The sequence below is a fragment of the Rutilus rutilus genome (genome assembly GCF_951802725.1).
Source record: "Rutilus rutilus genome assembly, chromosome: 3".
In the NCBI taxonomy this organism is placed as follows: domain Eukaryota; kingdom Metazoa; phylum Chordata; class Actinopteri; order Cypriniformes; family Leuciscidae; genus Rutilus; species Rutilus rutilus.
This window is the reverse complement of record NC_140211.1, coordinates 3,344,456-3,364,085: the sequence shown is the minus strand read 5'-3', so window position 1 is coordinate 3,364,085 and position 19,630 is coordinate 3,344,456. Positions and strand designations below refer to the sequence as shown.

At 40.1% G+C, this 19,630-nt stretch overlaps 1 protein-coding gene across 1 annotated transcript; it reads left to right on the top strand.

Moving 5' to 3' along the window:
* The first annotated feature begins 86 nt into the window (after positions 1–86).
* LOC311287898 (C-type mannose receptor 2-like) lies at positions 87–13,168 on the top strand. Its single transcript, XM_084405015.1, has 5 exons — positions 87–130; positions 321–359; positions 452–802; positions 11,814–12,137; positions 12,302–13,168. Exons 2-5 carry the CDS (start codon positions 323–325, stop codon positions 12,649–12,651), a joined length of 1,062 nt encoding a protein of 353 aa, XP_084261141.1. The 5' UTR covers positions 87–130; positions 321–322; the 3' UTR covers positions 12,652–13,168.
* Positions 13,169–19,630: the final 6,462 nt, after the last annotated feature.

Genomic DNA, 19,630 nt, shown 5'->3' with positions numbered 1-19,630 from the left:
AATTAGTTTTAGAGAAATACACAAATGATGTGATGAGCTGAAAGAGGGATGAGAGCAGATATAATAATAGCGTAGTGTAAATCTGCAGACAGAAACATCAGACTCAGGACAGAAACACACGACCTCTAAAGTAAGAACATGTTATTCTTCACACACAATATACTTTCAGATGTTAATATTGTCTGAATGATTATGTACAGTGAATTCATTCTGCTGTTGAGATGCTAAATGAAATTGTCATATTTTACTCGTATGACAATGTTTGCTCGATGACAACTCGAATGTTTGATTTCTGAGTTTTTCAATGTGTTTTTCCTCAGAAATGGACCAAACTCTATATCTGATTCTTCTTCTCATTGGTGAGTGTGTTTGGTGTATTATTTATGGTTTATAGTTTCATCAGGTTTGACCCTGTTATGAAAAGCATTAAATCAAACGCTCTCTTTCACAGCTCTCTGCTCCGTATCTGAATGTGTTCAGCGTCAGTATCACTTTATAAACGTGTTGAAGACCTGGACTGAAGCTCAGAGATTCTGCAGAGAGAATTACACAGATCTGGCCACCGTTGACAACATGAACGACATGAACGAGCTGAAGAAGAGTGTGAATGATGGACGTGTTCAGTATGTCTGGATTGGGCTGAAGAGGAAATGGCAGTGGTCTTCAGGTGAACCTGCGCTCTATCTGAACTGGGGACCTGGACAACCTGATGGCAGAGATGAGTGTGCTTTCATGACAAATGGACAATGGCATGATTGGCCATGTAGTAACAGCCTGACTTTCATCTGCAATTCATCTAACAGTAAGTGCAGCTCCATACAATCACAATAAACATTCATTTATAAAAGATACACCATATACTGTACTGTACAATCTAATTAGTTAGACTTACTTAAAAGCATGCAAACCAATTGTCTTAAAAAAAAGTAAAAAAAGTAAAGTGAAATAGGAATAGTTTGTTGTACTGGCAAAAGCTTAGTTAGAATAGTTCAGTTATACAAGAGTTCCAGTAACTAAACAAGAACTGAGAGTACTTGATAATGTACTGGGCTACTGGACAACCTGAAGGCAGAGATGAGTGTGCTATGATGAGAAATGGACAATTTCATGATTTGCCATGCAGTGATACTCATCATTTCATCTGCAACAGTGAGTGCAGCTATTTACAATTACAACCATTCATTTATAGATGCACCATAACGGCTCCAGAACGTGTTCTACTAACACACACACAGTATTAACTTGTAAATTAAAGGTGGGGAATGTTACTTCAGAGAGGCTAGCAATAGCAAGCTAGCTTTGAAAGCATGAGATCCCACTCTCCCTTCAGAGTCTCCAAACCCACGGCTCCTTTAAAACACATGAACACACACAGCAGAGTCGGCTAAGCATCAAGAGAGACAGCGTTAAATTACCTCATGTCTCAAACCACATAACATTACAATAATAATAATTGTAAACAGCATATGGAGCTTTAGTCCTGACTGCTGTAGATTCATTTCGGCATTGATAGTGTTGACATAGAAACACATAAATCCGAGTCTGAGGACGTGAACAGCTCCGGGTTGCCATCTCATAATTACGGTTCCTCATGGTGTGAACGCAGCATGAGCTCGTTGTTTTGGTTCAGGAGGAACTGTAAAAGACGACTGCTGTGTGTTTGTGGCGCTCAGTGACTGTGTGTTTCTGCAAAGCCTTACAGAACGCGCTGATGATGTGTGACGTCTGCGCAGCAGGTGCATATGCAATGATTTATCAAAATGAAAACACAAAGAATATAATTTTTTTCAGGTAGGCTAGTTTTTCATTTGCATATCTTAAGTGTAGAAAATATATAAATCCAGAGGTTTTGTAGACAAATTTGCAAATGGTTTAAATGTCAATTTTATTGCTATGTGTATTATAAAAAAAATATGCTTAAAACAAAGAACAATACACAAACTTTATGTAAACTGATAAACTGTTTGCAGATATTCTCTTTGTCAAGTATCTTAGGTCAATTTGATTTTAAGCCAGATTACAAAACTACCACAAACCCCTTATCTGTTCCAAAAATGATAATTAAGGTAAATTAATTGACTCACTGTATTCAAATGAGTAAAACAGAGAAGTATTATTACTCACATCATCACTATGCCTCCTTTTCAGATATCTGAAAAATGCCACTAAATTAAGCAGCTTTTTCATGATAAAATGCTGAACTGTTTTATCTTCAATCACGGAGGTCTGCGCAATCGGGCCATTTTGTCTATGGTGCACATGGACCCCTATGGGATGTTTGATCTAGATCCCTAAGATCTAGCCTAAATTTATCTTTTTCATTCATGGAGATATGGAAAATATGCCATGTTTTAGTTTAATGGATGATTTATGTCCCCTAGTAGAAAACAAAGACCTTTAAAAGGAAAATGAAATAATGAAATTACCACTATAACCAGTAGATGGCAGCAGATGACTCGTTTGCTCATACAGCGCTGCAAGTATGACGTGACTTTGTAGGCAAACCGGCAGTTTGCATCTCGCTGGTTCCCTCGACAAAAACCCATTTTCCCATAGGCTTTTGGATTATAACTATATTAATTTATAAATTGCTAGCCTACAGTACAAGTATGTTAAATGTTTTTATATATATATATATATATATATATATATATATATATATATATATACAGTTGCGGTCAATCAAGTGTGGGGGTAAATCACATTATAAAAGAAATGCTTTTCTCCAAAACACGCTGGCCATAATTATTGGCTCCCTGTTATTAAATACTTTTTGCAACCTCCTTTTGCCAAGATAACAGATCTGAGTTTTCTTCTATAATGCCTGATGAGTTTGGAGAATAACTGACAAGAGATCAGATTCCTCCATACAGAATCTCTCCAGATCCTTCAGATTCACAAGTTCATGTTGGTGCTTCTTCTCTTCAGTTCACCCCCCTCATCTTCTATAGGGTTCAGTTTAGGGGACTGGGACGGCCATGGCAGAAGCTTCATTTTGTGCTCAGTTACCCATTTTTGTGTTGATTTTGATGTTTGTTTTGGACCGTTGTCCTGATGGAAGATCCAACCACGGTCCATTATAAGATTTCTAGCAGAGGCAGTCAGGTTTTCATTTTTGATCTGTTGGTATTTGCTAGAATTGCTACCATGTATCTGAACAAGATGTCCAGGACCTCCAGCAAATAAATAGGCCCACAACATATAAGATCCAGCAGTATATTTAACCGTAGGCATGGGGTACTTTTATCCCTGTTGGCATCAAACACATCTGGTGGGTTTCCTGCCAAAAAGCTCTTTTTTAGTTTCATCTGACCATAGAATCCGGTCCCTTTTGAAGATCCAGTCGTGTCTGAAAACTGAATTTGCCTGAGTTTGTTTTTGGACGAGCAAGGAGGATTTTTCTTGAAACCGTCCCAAACAACATGTGGGGATGTAGGGGTTGTTTGTTTTATTTGTTTTATAGGCTTTCTGACCCCCAAGACTCAAGTAATCTCTGCAATTCTCCATCTGTGATCCTTGAAGAGTCTTTGGCCACTCAAACTTTCCTCCTCTCCTCACACGTCCTCCTCCTGGCAGATTCGTAACATCTTTAGTTGATTATAACTTCTTAATTATTGCCCTGATGGTCAAAATGGGGATTTTCAATTCTTTAGCTATTTTCTTACAGCCACTTTCTATTTTGTGAAGTTCAACAATCTTTTGATGCACATCAGAACTATATTCTTTGGTTTTACTCATTGTGATGGATGATTAAGGGAATTTGGCCTTTGTGTATTCGTCATATTTAAACTCCTGTGAAACAAGAAGTCATAGCTAAACAATTTCATGTTCCTACACTGTAAAAACTAAAGGAGCCTCAAATATCCTGTCGGATACTCAAGGAACTTCGTAATTTAGGTGCCTCAAAGCTCTTTCTCCTATAGTGGGGTTACTGGAGGAGCATTGACAATCTTTGAGGTTCTTGCAGGAACTTATGGGATCCTTTAAGCACTTTGTATTTAGTTCAGAGGTTCTGGAGTCACCTTTTCATTACTATGAGACCTCGAAGTGCTTTGGGGGAAAATAGAGGAACTTGAATGCGATAAAAGGGTTATTGGAAGATCTTTTAACATTTAAGTGGTTCCTGGAAGATCTCTTATGTTAAAGCCAGCATCTGGAGTAGTGCTGCACGATTAATCGTATCGCAATCGCAATCGCGATGTCAAGCCTACGCGATTATATGACGTAAAATGCTGCGATTTATATTAAATAAAAAAATTAGCTCAATTAACGCAGCATCTGTTCATTTTTGGCATCCTTTGGACATGATCCCGCTATTCATGCAAATGCTTTTAAACCATTCATGCACGATAAGACAAAAAAGAACACGCTGTCAAGTGAATGTCCTCCTGACACACACACACACACACACACATACGACACGAGCCACAAATAGAAGCGCGCCAGTATCGCACAGACAGCGCTCCAGTATCAAGTTCTCTTTCGCGGTAGAACGAACACACATGTATGCCAAAATGAACGTGCTGCCTGTGAATGTCCTGACTGTGACACACACTAATAAGACTCGCACTAATATTGTGAGTGCGCACAAAACAGCATGCCAGAATACAGTTCTCTTTCGAGCTTGAACGAACAATAACACACAAAATTGTGCCAAAATGTCTTTTTGTCGAGTATCTTCATAACATAAGAGTAGTCTTATGATGAACGTGAAGAGTTGTGATGACTTGTGAGGCGCGTGTGAGATCCGCGTCTCTGACAGCAGCGGCAGGTCTTAAAGGGACAGTACAGAGTAGCCACTCACTGCTCTTGACTAAAGAACTTTTTTCTTTAGGCAGATTATTACTAATCTGTGTGTGCATTTATTTTCCTTGAGAACCAAGCAAGTTGACTCATGAAACCATTTGTTTATTATATCGCATATCGCAATTGCAATCGCAATATTGACCTCTATTATCGCAATATGAAATTTTCCCCAAATCGTGCAGCCCTAATCTGGAGGAACCCAATGGTTCAGTGAGGCCAGAATGAGATTATTAGTATCCTATTGTTATTATTATAGGCTACTTAAGTTTGATTCAGTATACATACCCAGGTGAAAAAGACTCACTATTAAAAATGTACTTGAGTGTGTTTTTAGTAGGCCTACAATACAAATATAGCCTACTTTAATTGCATTTTTAATACATTTTTAATACATTTAACAGTAGCCTACGTCTTTTTCACCTGAGTAGCTTACATTTATTTAGTATAGGCCGATTTTATTGATTAATTTAAACCTTAAACAACAACACTAAATAATATTAATAATAAGAATTCATTAATTATTATTGAATAAAAAATAGTAATAAAACATTTTTTTTACCTACTTCTTCATAAATTATTATTTAAATAAAAAGAACCAGGAGGAGAAAAGTTTTATTCTGTCGCAAAACTGCTGCTATTCCTCTGCTATCGTCGCTTCAGTGATGCTCGCGCTACTCGCGCAACAAAGCTCAGCTGATCGACGTCATCGGGTGTGAAAGTACGGCTCCCCTCATCAAAGCTTCCGCCGTTTGTTCGGCTCTCCGTTACAAGGTTTGTAAACTCGCCAAATAAATATAAATACAGAGTGTACTCACTATTTAAACACACATATATATAAACTAAATTTATTATACATTACTACGTTTTTACAGTGTTTACCACTTGTAAAGTATCTTTATTGCACAGTATCTGGTTTGAAGGTTTTAGCCGCGATGCCAACTAACGTTACGTTGATCTAATGAACAAATGGAAATTATTGACTTATTGTCTTAGATTGATTTAGTCATTCAATTCAACATATTCTGTACAACTGTGTCTTCAAATATAGCCTACTATAGCCTAACGTTAACTAATTTAGCTGATTTCTGCTGTCATTGGCGTTTGTTATGAATAACAAAAGCAGGTTAATATAGTTTGGTCTGTTTTTGTTTAGCCTAACTTTACTTACTACAGGTGCCCTCATTCTCTCAAACACCATTTTAAAGCCATTTACTGGTAAATAAATATTATGTTGTGAATAATCAGCTTTGTTCTTTTGTTTCCCCAGAACAACCAGTACATTTCTAAAATAATCTGAACATTTCAGTGGAAACATTGAATTACAGTAGGTTACCTGCACCACATGCAAGTACTTTATTACTATGAACTTTCTCTGTGTGAAATTGTATTGTTTGACTGTGTACTTGTGTTTTTTAATCAGTTATTCTCTGAAAATCTTCCCTCATGCCCTCAAATCTCATTCATGTTACTCAGAAAAATAATATCACAGGTTTGGAGCCAGTAATGCTATGCATTTTTTATAGGCTATACCTTAATCATATTGGATTTGAATATAAGACATTTGAACCCTGAATTATAACTTCAAGTTTGCTCTTTTTCGACAAAAAAGCTATTATATGGCTTCATAAGACTTGCAACACAACCCATATGAGTTGTGAACTCATTATTTTTAGGATCTTTTCTGGGACATTTTTGGAGCTTAACCATTTTTACATAAATTGTTGCATTGAATTGAACTAGACAAGTGTACATAAGAATGGTTTCATGAATGAATTACACAATTTTTTTTCTGCTTGTGTTTCATGCAGTGAAAGCGGACGGTGACTGGGGTTGCATAATGCCTGAGATCTGCTTTTGGGTTCACAGACAGAAAGTCAAACAGGTTTGTAACATCACAAGGCTGAGGAAATTATTTAAATTTCACAACTATCACTTTAATAACCTTACTAACAGTACATGTTGTACTTTGCAGGGATCTCGGTAAGCTGAAATACAAGTTTGATCAAGAATAAAAATCCTCCTGTAGACCTGAAAATCGTTGAAGTGCCTGGACCATCCACCAGAAAAGAGGAAAAACAAACGGAAAATGAAGCTGATGCACCTTTTCACTTTTCTAACTCGTTAAGTACCTCACATGTCCCTTGTGAAGATTTTATAATTGATTGCATTTCGTGAAATTACACAGGCAAAAAGGTTCATTGACCACTGTCAGCAGTGTAGCGACGTAATGTATGAAGCACTACACAAAATTGCTGATCGTGTGGATTCTTATTGAAAAGACTGAATTCACCAGTGAACATTCACAGAACAACAGATAATTTCACTGCACCTTAACTCTGTTAAAATGAAAAATGTTTTCTGCTTGTTGTGACATAAGGAATACTGTTTCCGGGTCGAAGCCTCTACTTCTACTTCCTCTATCTTGTTTCTAGATATTGAGAATACTCAACAACCATTTATGAGCACTGTTGATTCAAGTCACACATTTAAGCTTTTCAAAAGCCATAGTGAACATTACAGTATCCAGTCTCACGGCATCCCAGACTTCAACATTTTATGATTCAAAATAGCTGAATAACTAACCATCTGAGATATCGGTATAGAGATAAAGGTTAGGATCATAATTTTCAGGAATATTACAGCACAATGAGTGTATATTAGCACTGTTTGTTGTTTGTTTTTGGCTTCTGATAGAGCTTTTGGACTTGGAAACAGTGGTGTCAAACTGAAACAAGTGAAGATGGACATTTTTAATTAGTCAAAATTTTAGTTTTTTACATTTATTTATTACATGGAACATGTGTTTTCCATGCATTTTGTTGAGATGTATTTTCTTGTGTAGCCTATTGGTTGATTATTCATATTACTTATGTATTATATATTTTTTTGTGTGTGTGTATTCATTGATATTAATCTATTACTAGCTTTTTTTCCCGAAGTGCATTGAAGTGTATGTATTAAAATGGATCTAAAATATGTAATAAACAATTCTTATTTTGTATATGGTTCAGTTTGTTTATTATAATATAAGTTAATGGTAACCATAGTAACAACATGAAATTAATTTAATACAAATTCAATTCAATTGAAATTTGGTTCCTGGAGACACCCACAGTGGTTCCACACAGTGCTTCATATAAGAGTTCCTCAGGAAACCTGTGTGGTTCCTCAGAGAACCAACTCTTTTTTTAAAGGGTCCTAGAGGATCTACAGACGGTTCCGCCGGTGTGGCAAAGTGAAGAACCCCAAACGGTTCCTCCAGGCACCTTTTATTTTTACAGTGTAGTCACCCTGGTGTGCTAAATAAAGGTAAATATTAATGGGAATATACTCGTAAAAAATTCTAGGGGTACCAATAATTATGGCCGACGTGTTTTGGAGAAAAAACATTTATTTCATAATGTGATTTCCTCCCCACTTTCAATTATTTTACTTCAATGAAAGGTTAGATTTTTGCAAAAAATAAAATAATGAAAAATAAAAAAAGGATAAACAATTCAGATTTTTTTTTTTACAGCCATTTTTTATCATATTTATATTTATTGATATATATATATATATATATATATATATATATATATATATATTAAATATCCATCCATCCATCCATCTTCTACCGCTTATCCGGGGCCGGGTCGCGGGGGCAGCAGTCTAAGCAGGGATGCCCAGACTTCCCTCTCCCTAGACACTTCCTCCAGCTCTTCCGGGGGGACACCGAGGCGTTCCCTGGCCAGCCGGGAGACATAGTCTCTCCAGCGTGTCCTAGGTCTTCCCCGGGGTCTCCTCCGGGTCTTCTCCTCCGGAGAAAGCTCATTTAGGCCGCTTGTATCCGGGATCTTGTCCTTTCGGTCATGACCCACAGCTCATGACCATAGGTGAGAGTAGGAACGTAGATTGACTGGTAAATCGAGAGCTTCGCCTTGCGGCTCAGCTCCTTCTTCACCACGACAGACCGGTACAGGGACCGCATTACTGTAGAAGCTGCACCGATCCGCCTGTCAATCTCCCGTTCCATCCTTCCCTCACTCGTGAACAAGACCCCAATATACTTGAACTCCTCCACTTGAGGCAGGAGCTCTCCACCAACCTGAAGCGGGCAAACCACCCTTTTCCGACTGAGAACCATGGCCTCGGATTTGGAGGTGCTGATTTTCATCCCAGCCGCTTCACACTCGGCTGCAAACCGTCCCAGTGCATGCTGGAGGTCCTGGTTTGATGAGGCCAACACGACAACATCATCCGCAAAGAGCAGAGATGAAATCGTGTGGTCCCCAAACCTGACCCCCTCCGGCCCCTGGCTGCGCCTAGAAATTCTGTCCATAAAAATTATGAACAGAACCGGCGACAAAGGGCAGCCCTGCCGGAGTCCAACACGCACCGGGAACAAGTCTGACTTACTGCTGGCAATACGAACCAAGCTCCTGCTCCGGTCATACAGGGACCGGATAGCCCTTAGCAAAGGGCCCCGGACCCCATACTCCCGGAGCACCCTCTACAGGCCGCCGCGGGGGACACAGTCGAATGCCTTCTCCAAATCCACAAAGCACATGTGGATTGGTTGGGCAAACTCCCATGAGCCCTCCAGCACCCTGTAGAGGGTATAGAGCTGGTCCAGTGTTCCACGACCGGGACGAAAACCACACTGTTCCTCCTGAATCCGAGGTTCTACTATCGGCCGGATTCTCCTCTCCAGTACCCTGGCATAGACTTTCCCAGGGAGGCTGAGAAGTGTGATCCCCCTATAGTTGGAGCACACCCTCCGATCCCCCTTCTTGTAAAGAGGGACCACCACCCCGGTCTGCCAGTCCAAAGGTACTGTCCCTGACCGCCACGCGATGTTGCAGAGGCGTGTCAGCCAAGACAGCCCCACAACATCTAGAGACTTGAGGTACTCAGGGCGGATCTCATTCACCCCCGGTGCCTTGCCACCGAGGAGTTTCTTGACTACCTCGGTGACTTCAGCTTGGGTGATGGACGAGTCCGCCTCCGAGCCCTCAGCCTCTGCTTCCTCAATGGAAGACGTGACGGCGGGATTGAGGAGATCCTCGAAGTATTCCTTCCACCGTCCGGTGATATCCCCAGTCGAGGTCAACAGCTGCCCACCTCCACTGTAAACAGCGTTGGTAGGGCACTGCTTCCCCCTCCTGAGGCGCCGGACGGTTTGCCAGAATCTCTTCGAGGCCGACCGATAGTCCTTCTCCATGGCCTCACCGAACTCCTCCCAGGCCCGAGTTTTTGCCTCCACAACCACCTGGGCTGCAGTCCGCTTGGCCCGTCCGTACCCATCAGCTGCCTCAGGAGTCCCACAAGCCAGCCAGGCCCGATAGGACTCCTTCTTCAGCTTGACGGCATCCCTTACTTCCGGTGTCCACCACCGGGTTCGGGGATTGCCGCCTCGACAGGCACCGGAGACCTTACGGCCACAGCTCCGAGTGGCCGCGTTGACAATGGAGGTGGAGAACATGGTCCACTCGGACTCAATATCTCCAGACTCCCTCGGGATCTGGTCGAAGCTCTGCCGGAGGTGGGAGTTGAAGATCTCTCTGACAGGAGATTCGGCCAAACGTTCCCAACAGACCCTCACAGTACGTTTGGGTCTGTCGAGTCTGTCCAGCTTCCTCCCCCGCCATCAGATCCAACTCACCACCAGGTGGTGATCAGTTGACAGCTCCGCCCCTCTCTTCACCCGAGTGTCCAAGACATACGGCCGGAGGTCGGATGAAACGACCACAAAGTCGATCATCGACCTCCGGCCTAGGGTGTCCTGGTGCCATGTGCACTGATGGACACCCTTATGCTTGAACATGGTGTTCGTTATGGACAAGCTGTAACTAGCACAGAAGTCCAATAACAGAACACCACTCGGGTTCAGATCAGGGGGGCCGTTCCTCCCAATCACGCCCCTCCAGGTGTCACTGTCGCTGCCCACGTGGGCGTTGAAGTCCCCCAGTAGAACGACGGAGTCCCCAGTCGGAGCACTTTCCAGCACCCCTCCCAGAGACTCCAAGAAGGCCGGGTACTCTGCACTGCCGTTCGGCCCGTAAGCACAAACGACAGTGAGAGACCTATCCCCGACCCGAAGGCGTAGGGAAGCGACCCTCTCGTTCACCGGGGTGAACTCCAACACATGGCGGCTGAGCTGGGGGGCTATAAGCAAACCCACACCAGCCCGCCGCCTCTCACCATGGGCAACTCCAGAGTGGTGAAGAGTCCATCCTCTCTCGAGGAGTGTGGTTCCAGAGCCCAAGCCGTGCGTAGAGGTGATCCCAACTATCTCTAGTCGGAATCTCTGAACCTCACGCACAACCTCAGGCTCCTTCCCCGCCAGAGAGGTGACATTCCATGTCCCTAGAGCTAGATTCCGCGTCCAGGGATCGGGTTGTCTAGGCCCCCGCCTTTGACTGCCGCCCGATCCACTTAGCACCGGCCCCTTACGGTCCCTCCTGCAGGTGGTAGGTCCACGGGAGGGTGGCCCCACGTCGCTCCTTCGGGCTGAGCCCGGCCGGACCCCATGGGGGGAGGCCCGACCACCAGGCGCTCGCATACGAGCCCCAACCCCGGGCCTGGCTCCAGGGTGGGGCCCCGGCTGCGCCATACCGGGCGACGTCACGGTCCTCGTTTTTTTTTTTGCATCATAAGGGTTTTTGAACCGCTCTTAGTCTGACCCGTCGCCTAGGACCTGTTTGCCTTGGGAGACCCTACCAGGGGCATATAGCCCCAGACAAACCCCTCCACCACGGTAAGGTGGCAGTTCAAGGAGTTCGGAGTAAGGTGGCAGTTCTATATATAATATATAATAATATATATTATATATATTATATATATATTAAATATGAATTATGTTAAATAATCAACATATTTAGATGCAGTGTAACATCTTCCTCTGTTTCCTCTGTTTCTCTCTTCAGGCTCTTAATCAAGTGTTCCGAGAGAAAGCGCTTAACAATCATAGTAATGTTCAGTAATGAAAAAGAAAAAGAAAAAACTGTTGTTTTTTTTTTTTTCAGGACTTTTCTTTGTCAATCAGCAGAAGAACTGGAGAGAAGCTCAGAGTTACTGTAGACAGAATCACATTGATCTGGTCAGTGTGAGGAACCAGAATGAGAATCAAAAGGTTAAGGATTTCATTGGGTTATCTGGATCATGGATCTGGATTGGTCTGTTCAAAGACTCATGGCAGTGGTCAGATCAGAGTAACTCCTCTTTCAGATACTGGAATACTGGTGAACCTAATAATAGTGGAGGAAATGAAGACTGTACAGCGGTCATTCAGAACACACAGTGGATAGACATCTCTTGCAACCACCAATTTCCTTTTGTGTGTCATGAAGGTGAGCAGATCCTCACAAACACACACAATCCATCCATCACCTCCAGATATCTTAAAGTTCACGCTACATGTCTGACATGACAGATTCCTCCACAGTGTTTGTTCTGCATGTTGTTTTTGATCAGTCTCTCTCTAGTTTTTGCTTGTGGTTTGTTTTGTGTCCAGATAAACTGATTCTGATCAAAGAGACTCTGACGTGGCCTGAAGCTCTGAGATACTGCAGACAGAATTATACGGATCTGGTCTCGGTTCATTCAGAGGAGATGCAGCGTCGTGTGATGAATGTGGTTAAAGGTGCGTCTACTGAGGCGGTGTGGTTGGGTTTACGTCACTCCCATATTTTGGGCATCTGGTACTGGCTGAGCGGAGAGACCGTGTGCTTTCATAACTGGGCTCCAGGAGAGGAGAACTGTGTGTCTGGAGTGAGATCTGGAGCAGTTCAGTCTGGAGGAGATCAGCGCTGGATCAGCCGTCCTGAACACGACAAACTCAACTTCATCTGCAGCAGATCTTAGGAGTGAAGGATATGTTTGTGTTGTTCTTAAGCAAAAGATTTTTTAACTGGCAAATACTTTTTTTGTTTTAATCATCAGATAATGTGCTTATATCAGTACAATGAAATTAATTTCTGTAATTTAAAAGTATCATATGAGTATTTTCTCTATCAATGTAATGTTCTTTGGGTATTTAAAATACTAATGTGCACTATATGTTTTAAATACCCCATGACATCAACATGAGTTTTTATTTGTGACTGTTCAGTCAAACATACTTGCTGTTAAATAGAAAGTAGAAGATCATGATTTGAGGATGTGGCTCAAAGCATATCGGCTGTTATAAAGAAAATAAAAGCAAAGCACAAGCCACGTCAGTTGATTTCATGGGATCTTGTTATTCTGGTGGTGTGGCTTCTTTCTTCTCCTCACTCCTGTGTTTTGCAAGAGTCATATATTTACAAATTACTTCTTTAAAATATGATTGTGAGCATCTATATGTGTCTCAATAAAATGAAATATGGTTTATTTTTAAAGCTACAATGTCTTTTTTTTTCGACACTAGGGGTCGCTAACCTCTAACAATAACAAAGGCGTCGGTTGATGACGCAGTGATAAGAGGAATCAGGGAACTTGTCGTCATGCTGATGGATCTAATAATGTTTGTGGATGTGTGAATACAGTCATGTTTTTTAACATGACTGTGGTGTGACACAGGGCGTGATTGCTAATGAAAGAAGGACACACGAGTCCCGCGGATATTAAAGGAATGAGGATATTTCATTCTACCGAACTATCCACAAGTGCTGATCACTACTCACACAGGACAGTTTATTTGACGAATTAAACTTGTGAGGTAACGCAGTGCTGTTTCACTTGGTCTAACGTTACACTAAACTGCATTTGAGTGTTGAAAGTTATAATGTGATTTATTGTGTTAGTTTGTTGGCTATATGAGACTTGCAGTGAGCTAGATCATAGGTCTCGTCAAGTCTTAAAGCTCTGTCAAGTCCAAGTTTGTCGCGAAGCTCTTGGCATCTCGAAAACGACATGCCGATATTGATCCACGTTTTAGTTCTCCTTTTGTCCCAAAGTCTGCTTGCAATGGTCAGTAGTGTTTGAACGAAACAACAACAGCGTGAGCGTGCCGCTAAACATTACGCAGTTGTCCACGTCTGTTGCCATGGTTACTATGGCAGTACTAGCAGAAAACAGGGATAATGCGGATATTACGTCATTGACAGAGAGAATTTCTCTTAATTTACAAATTCTTGTAAACATTTAGGATAATGTAAGTACACAATTGAAAGAAATATATAACACTGTCCAAGTGGTTTTTGGATATTTTGGCAGAAAGATGGCAGAACTTGCATCATGTTTTTTTTTGCTTTATTTTGCAAAAAGCACAACAGTGTTCACTAAGTAGACACTAAACACAATCAAATGATGTATAACACTTATATCATTACTATGAACAGTCAAATCCTATACTGAATGCCGCTAAAAATAGGTCAGATATATGCGGTGCTTGCCTTGCATTATGATCTCTCTACAACTAACGTCCAGACACACTAAAAAAAAAAAGTAAAATGTACTTAATATTTATTTTGCGCGCATACTTTTGAAGTAAACTTTTAACTAAATAATGCACTCTTAACTAAGTTAAGGTAACGAAGAAAATAAGTAACTTTACCTTTGCCAGTAAAAGTTTGTTGAATAATTTGTACTAAGTGGAAGTTCAGTTTGTAATACTTTTTACTCAAATAATATAACACAGAATTACACCACACTTTTAAACTGTATGCTTTACTTAGAAACATCTATATAAATAATACAATAGATATAGTGCAGACACCATATCTGCCTTATAGAAGTAACTCTGTACTCACTCAAACACAGAGACCTTAATATTTGGTACACAATGAAGATAGTCAAGTCACCTTTATTTAACCCTCTGGGGACCAAGGTGGTTTTGGGGCCCTTGGGATGTTCTGACATGCCCTGACATTTGTGCTTTTTTCACTTATTTATAAACATGTTAATGGCAAAGGTGTAAATTCACTCCATATAACACAAAAGGGGCTCAAACGGGGCTACCATAATATGTGAGCAACATGTATGTACATGTTTGTATTTTTAAGAGAATAATGTTTATGCATGGTTATTGAAAAAAATAAAAATGAAAGTTGCTGAAATAAGACCACAAAACACATAATACATATGTGTCCACAAGACTTTTGACTAATGGATGTTGTCGCTTCGAGTTCTGGCTTCAAAATGATGTGAAAATCATCCTGCCTAATCGTTCACATAAAACACTACATTGATTTAAACTTTGTAAAACATTTTTTTTGTTTGAAGAGGTTTATGTGTGGGAGTGGTAATGGCCCATCAATATTAATGAGATTCAGACCAGGGGTGTGACGTAGACGCTCCCCCAATTGCTAATGGGCCATCAAGTGAGGCATCCTGAACAAAGAATGAGGAGATTCAAAGGTTTTGTTTTTCAATCTGTTTTATTGTAATTTTGTTAAAACAAAAGTAAAGGCAGGTATCTCACAGTAAATGCTTATGCCCCGTTGATGCGGGCTCTAAGCAAATCAAATGTGACCAAAATAAATAATCAGTCGGCTATAAACAAAGCAATTGTGAGCGATAAATAAACAAAAGTAAAAGGCAGGTATCTCACAGTAAATGCTTATGCCCCGTTGATGCGGGCTCTAAGCAAATCAAATATTTTAGGCTACACATACAAATACAAATTTCCTAACCAAGGGGTTTACAGTGCGTAGCATATGTACACAAAAAAACAAAACAAAACATTTTTGACGTTGAAATGGTACGAGATATTAAATTCATGGTATAGATATGCACTTTCATTAGATCGTGTTGAATATAGGTAGATATCAAATGTCAATACTCTGGATGGCAAGTGGAAAATAGTCCACCCAGTATAATATGTAAGCTCATGTTTATATTGAATAGCTTGTCAACTAATGCAAGTAAGAATAAATACTTACTCATCCGAAATTCTATCCACGGCTGGATCAAGTCGCTCTTCAAAATACAAACGGTCGTCATCAGAGTAGTCGCGCTCTTCTTCTGATGAAAATGTGGACTCTTCGTCGCTAGTATCCTGGACGAGCTGAAGGGTTTCTGCACCGGTGTATCGTGTCATCTTCCCAACGCGCAGGTGACGAAATGATGAAACTTGAAGCGTTTAATGCATTTGCTTGGGGGCGTTTACCTGTTTTGCATAGATGGCTTAACACATTATGTTGTGAATAGCGCGCTCCGTGAGTAGGCGTGAACGAATTAAAGTCAATGAGCTCGTAATGAGCTCGACTGGAATCGCTCTCTTTTTATACAGATTACAGAAGCTGTGAATATTTGTTTTTTATATAAATTACTTAATTTAAAAGATGCGATCTCAAGCTTTATGCCCGTGGGTCTGTTTGCCTGTTTGACTGAATTTTCGCGGAGTTATAGATCATTTTCGAACGCGTTTCAAATGGGAGTTTACTGACAGAGAGAAGGCAGAAATAGCATCATGTTAGTTTTTCTTTATTTGGCAAAAAGCAAAACACTTTATTTTTATTGTGAGTATACAGAAAAAAAAATAGAAACTGAACAGGATCGATTGATGTATTACACGAAAATGAAAGATCAAAATTAACAGAGCATTTTGTGTTTATTTTTCATTGCTAAAAAAAAAAATCGAGCTAAACGCGCAGGCGCGTTTTTGGTCCCCAGAGGGTTAAATAGTTGTTTCAAAGCAGCTTTACAGTGATAGCAGAAAGATAATGCAACACAGTTTGTTTCTGCTGTTCAAGTTCATTAAACGGTATAATTCGATGGATCATTTTGAGTAGAAAATGAACCCCAGATGTCACAAAACAGCAAGTCACTAAACCTAAACTGTAGGATAAAACTGTATAAACAAAATTATTTTTATCATATTATTGCACTTATTATTAACCAGTTAGACTATATTTCTGTCATACATCTATAGAAGCTCTTGTTGAGAATTAAATGTTGATGTTTTATTGAAAATGTTTGGTTTCACATCACCATTATGGTGATCAGTGTTTGCTTTAGTTGTGCTCTTGACCCTTGACTTTTTTAATATTAGTTATTCTTTGACTGCTGCAACTTTGTGTTTGTAAAGCACATTTGTTATAGCAAGAGAAAATATGATCTGGCCATCATGGTCATGTTTTCATGATGACATTATCATCATTGACATGTTATCAACATTATTATTTTTCTCTGATTGTTGTAACAGTGTTTGTGAAGCACATTTGTTATTGCAAAAAAAAAAAAAAAAAAATACAAGACAAAATGTAAGCAGGTGATGGTGATGTAATCATCATTTAGTGACCTGATTCCATAATTTTATCTATTCTAATCTTTGATTAAGTAAGTGTGTTATTAATTTTATATTATTGATTGTAGCAGCCCTGTGGTTATACATCAATATGAGCTCCTGCATCAGTCAGACACACAGGCATCACAAATCAGCATATGAATCTCAACATGTTAATAATGATCAACAAAAAGTTTCATGCTGCAATGCATGCTGGGTGCCACCATGTGTGACGTGCCTCTGAGCCCGTCCTCCTCTAGCCGGTTGTGTGTTGGGACTCATAATGTGAAACACCAGCAGAGAATTATAAAAGGTTTTAGTTCTCTGACTTCGCTCTCTTCGGTTGCCCTTTTGTCTTCTGTTGCTCCTTTGTTATTTGTTTATCATTCATTTGCTTCATGTATTAGTTTAGTTTGGGGATTTATATTTGTAGGCGTGTATGTATGAGGGAACATGTCTTTAATATTTTGTGCTGTAAATTATGCTGCGTATTCTTCATTTACGTTGATGTTCCTAGTGGAATGTTTTCCGTAGCTGTGCTTTTCTCATTTAGTTTTAAACTTTATTTTTATTAATAAATTCTTTTTGATTCGCTTTTGTTCTCGTTGCCTCCTTCATTTGTCGTGGCTCTGAGCCGGTCGTGACTCCATGGTACAAAACTCCCTGCATGCACTGCAGCATAAATTAATGATACAGCTGAATAGTCTTACTATTTTCTTTATTTTTTCTTTATTTGCTTTTATTTTTGCTGTTGTTTTGTGACTTTATGTAGCCTGCTTTGTGATGTTCAGAGTGTATATTTTTGTGTTAGTTGGTTTGATTGTCACCATTGTTGTGATTCATGTGCTGATTTTTGATGTCTGTGAAGTACATTTCTTTTTTTTATATGAATGCTGAGTTGAAAAAGCTGACTGTTGTAGTTTCACAGTGGTGGTAATGTAGAATTTAAGTGTGTTTGTTAGACCCTTAATGTACAGTACTGTGCAAAAGTCATGTTAATACTTATGAATAATTATGTCCTTGATAACTGATGAGGGGATTAAGATGTCATATCCGTGTGGTGGGTTGTAGCAAGTGACGGAGCGATACAGTTTTTTGACCGTCGTTCTATATTTTGTGGTTATATAAAGTTAAAAGGTTGTTCTTGCTTTGAAGTACAAAATAAACAGGAATGAAAAAGGAATATAACGACTTGGATGAGTTCGTTGCTTCAGACTGGTTGCTTTGAACAAATGGTACATATTGTAGAAGGAGTGCCGTTTCAGTGTTAACAATATCACACATATGTGGCATATCACACAAACTTCTCCGATTAGCATTAAGCTTTGTATCAGTAGAAACCCGGTAGTATTTTGGAATGATGAATGATGTCCCCCTGAGACGAGAGATTTCTGTATTGTGTGTCTGGAAAAAAAACTTCAATGACACAAAAATCATCATTTAGTGTCAGAGGCTTTATTGGCCAGAGGCGAGAGACTACAGCCAGTAGGAGGAGCTCGTTCCGCATGTCTTCAACCCCGCCCATAGGGGGATCTCACTCACAGAATGTAGAAATAGTGTCAGCCATCTTTTTTTAAGCTAAGCTAACAGGCTCTTGCTCTGTGGAGAAAGCTGAGTAGTAGGCTAACCACGATGGCGAAAGGTAGTTTTGAAGATGATATGGCAGAAGGGGATTTTGAAGATCTCGTGCGCGAATCCGATGCCCGTGGCTGCCTGTACGAGCCACAATACAGCGATGAACAGATGCGGATGATGGAGGAACAAGAGGCGGCCGGAGCAGCTGCGGCTTAGGAGTGGCCTCATAGGGCAGCGAAGCAAGTGCATTCTGGGAGTTGTTGTCTTTCATCCACATGTGCTAAAAATACATTTTCTGGCTTTTCTCAGTCTAGAAGCTCCAAATTCTAAAATAATTTCACATTTCTACTACATAAATGACCCAATTTAAATACACATTCATCTTTCCAGCAGTTAAATATCCCTTTAATAAAACAAAGAAAGAATGAGACCATGGAATGTGTCAATAACATGTACAATAACTCACTGTTTCTGCTTCTGTTTCACGCCAGAGATGCAAATATTGTCCACCCTGAACGTCTAAATGTGGACCTAAACAAATGAGTGATGAGGATGTGTTTACATGCAAATGTGTTCATGTTCTATAGACTAAGAACAGCAGGAGTATGACACGAAACACAATATGAATTTTCTAAATAAGACTAATTCTTAAAAATGTAACAATGTTTTAATGCAGTGATTCTCAACCGGTGGGCCGCGGCCCTCTGGTGGGCCTCGGAGCGCTATCTGGTGGGCCGTGTAGGCAGTGGTAGACAACCCCCAAATTATTATTATTATTTATTTTTTTTACAAATCTTGTTTGTAAAAGTTATTTTCTAATTATCTAATTGTTCTTATGAATTTATATTATCAAAAACACTCAAGTCAAGTCAAAATGCATTATCTAAAAGCTAATTTAGGTTTAAATATCACGACACCAATCACGTAAGATTGAACGTTGTTCTATCAGATGCAGTAACATTATGTTACTGTAATATGGATCGTTTTCTGAAAAGAAAAGCATATGTGGGAGACAGACCTGTGCAAGGAAAAGCTTCGAAGAGTGTGGTGAGAAAATAT

Coding starts and splice junctions, on each gene's coding strand:
- LOC311287898 (XM_084405015.1), top strand. CDS start 323: ATGGACCAAACTCTATATCTGATTCTTCTTCTCATTG. Junction 360..451: donor TCTGATTCTTCTTCTCATTG/GTGAGTGTGTTT, acceptor TCTCTTTCACAG/CTCTCTGCTCCGTATCTGAA. Junction 803..11,813: donor CATCTGCAATTCATCTAACA/GTAAGTGCAGCT, acceptor TTTTTTTTTCAG/GACTTTTCTTTGTCAATCAG.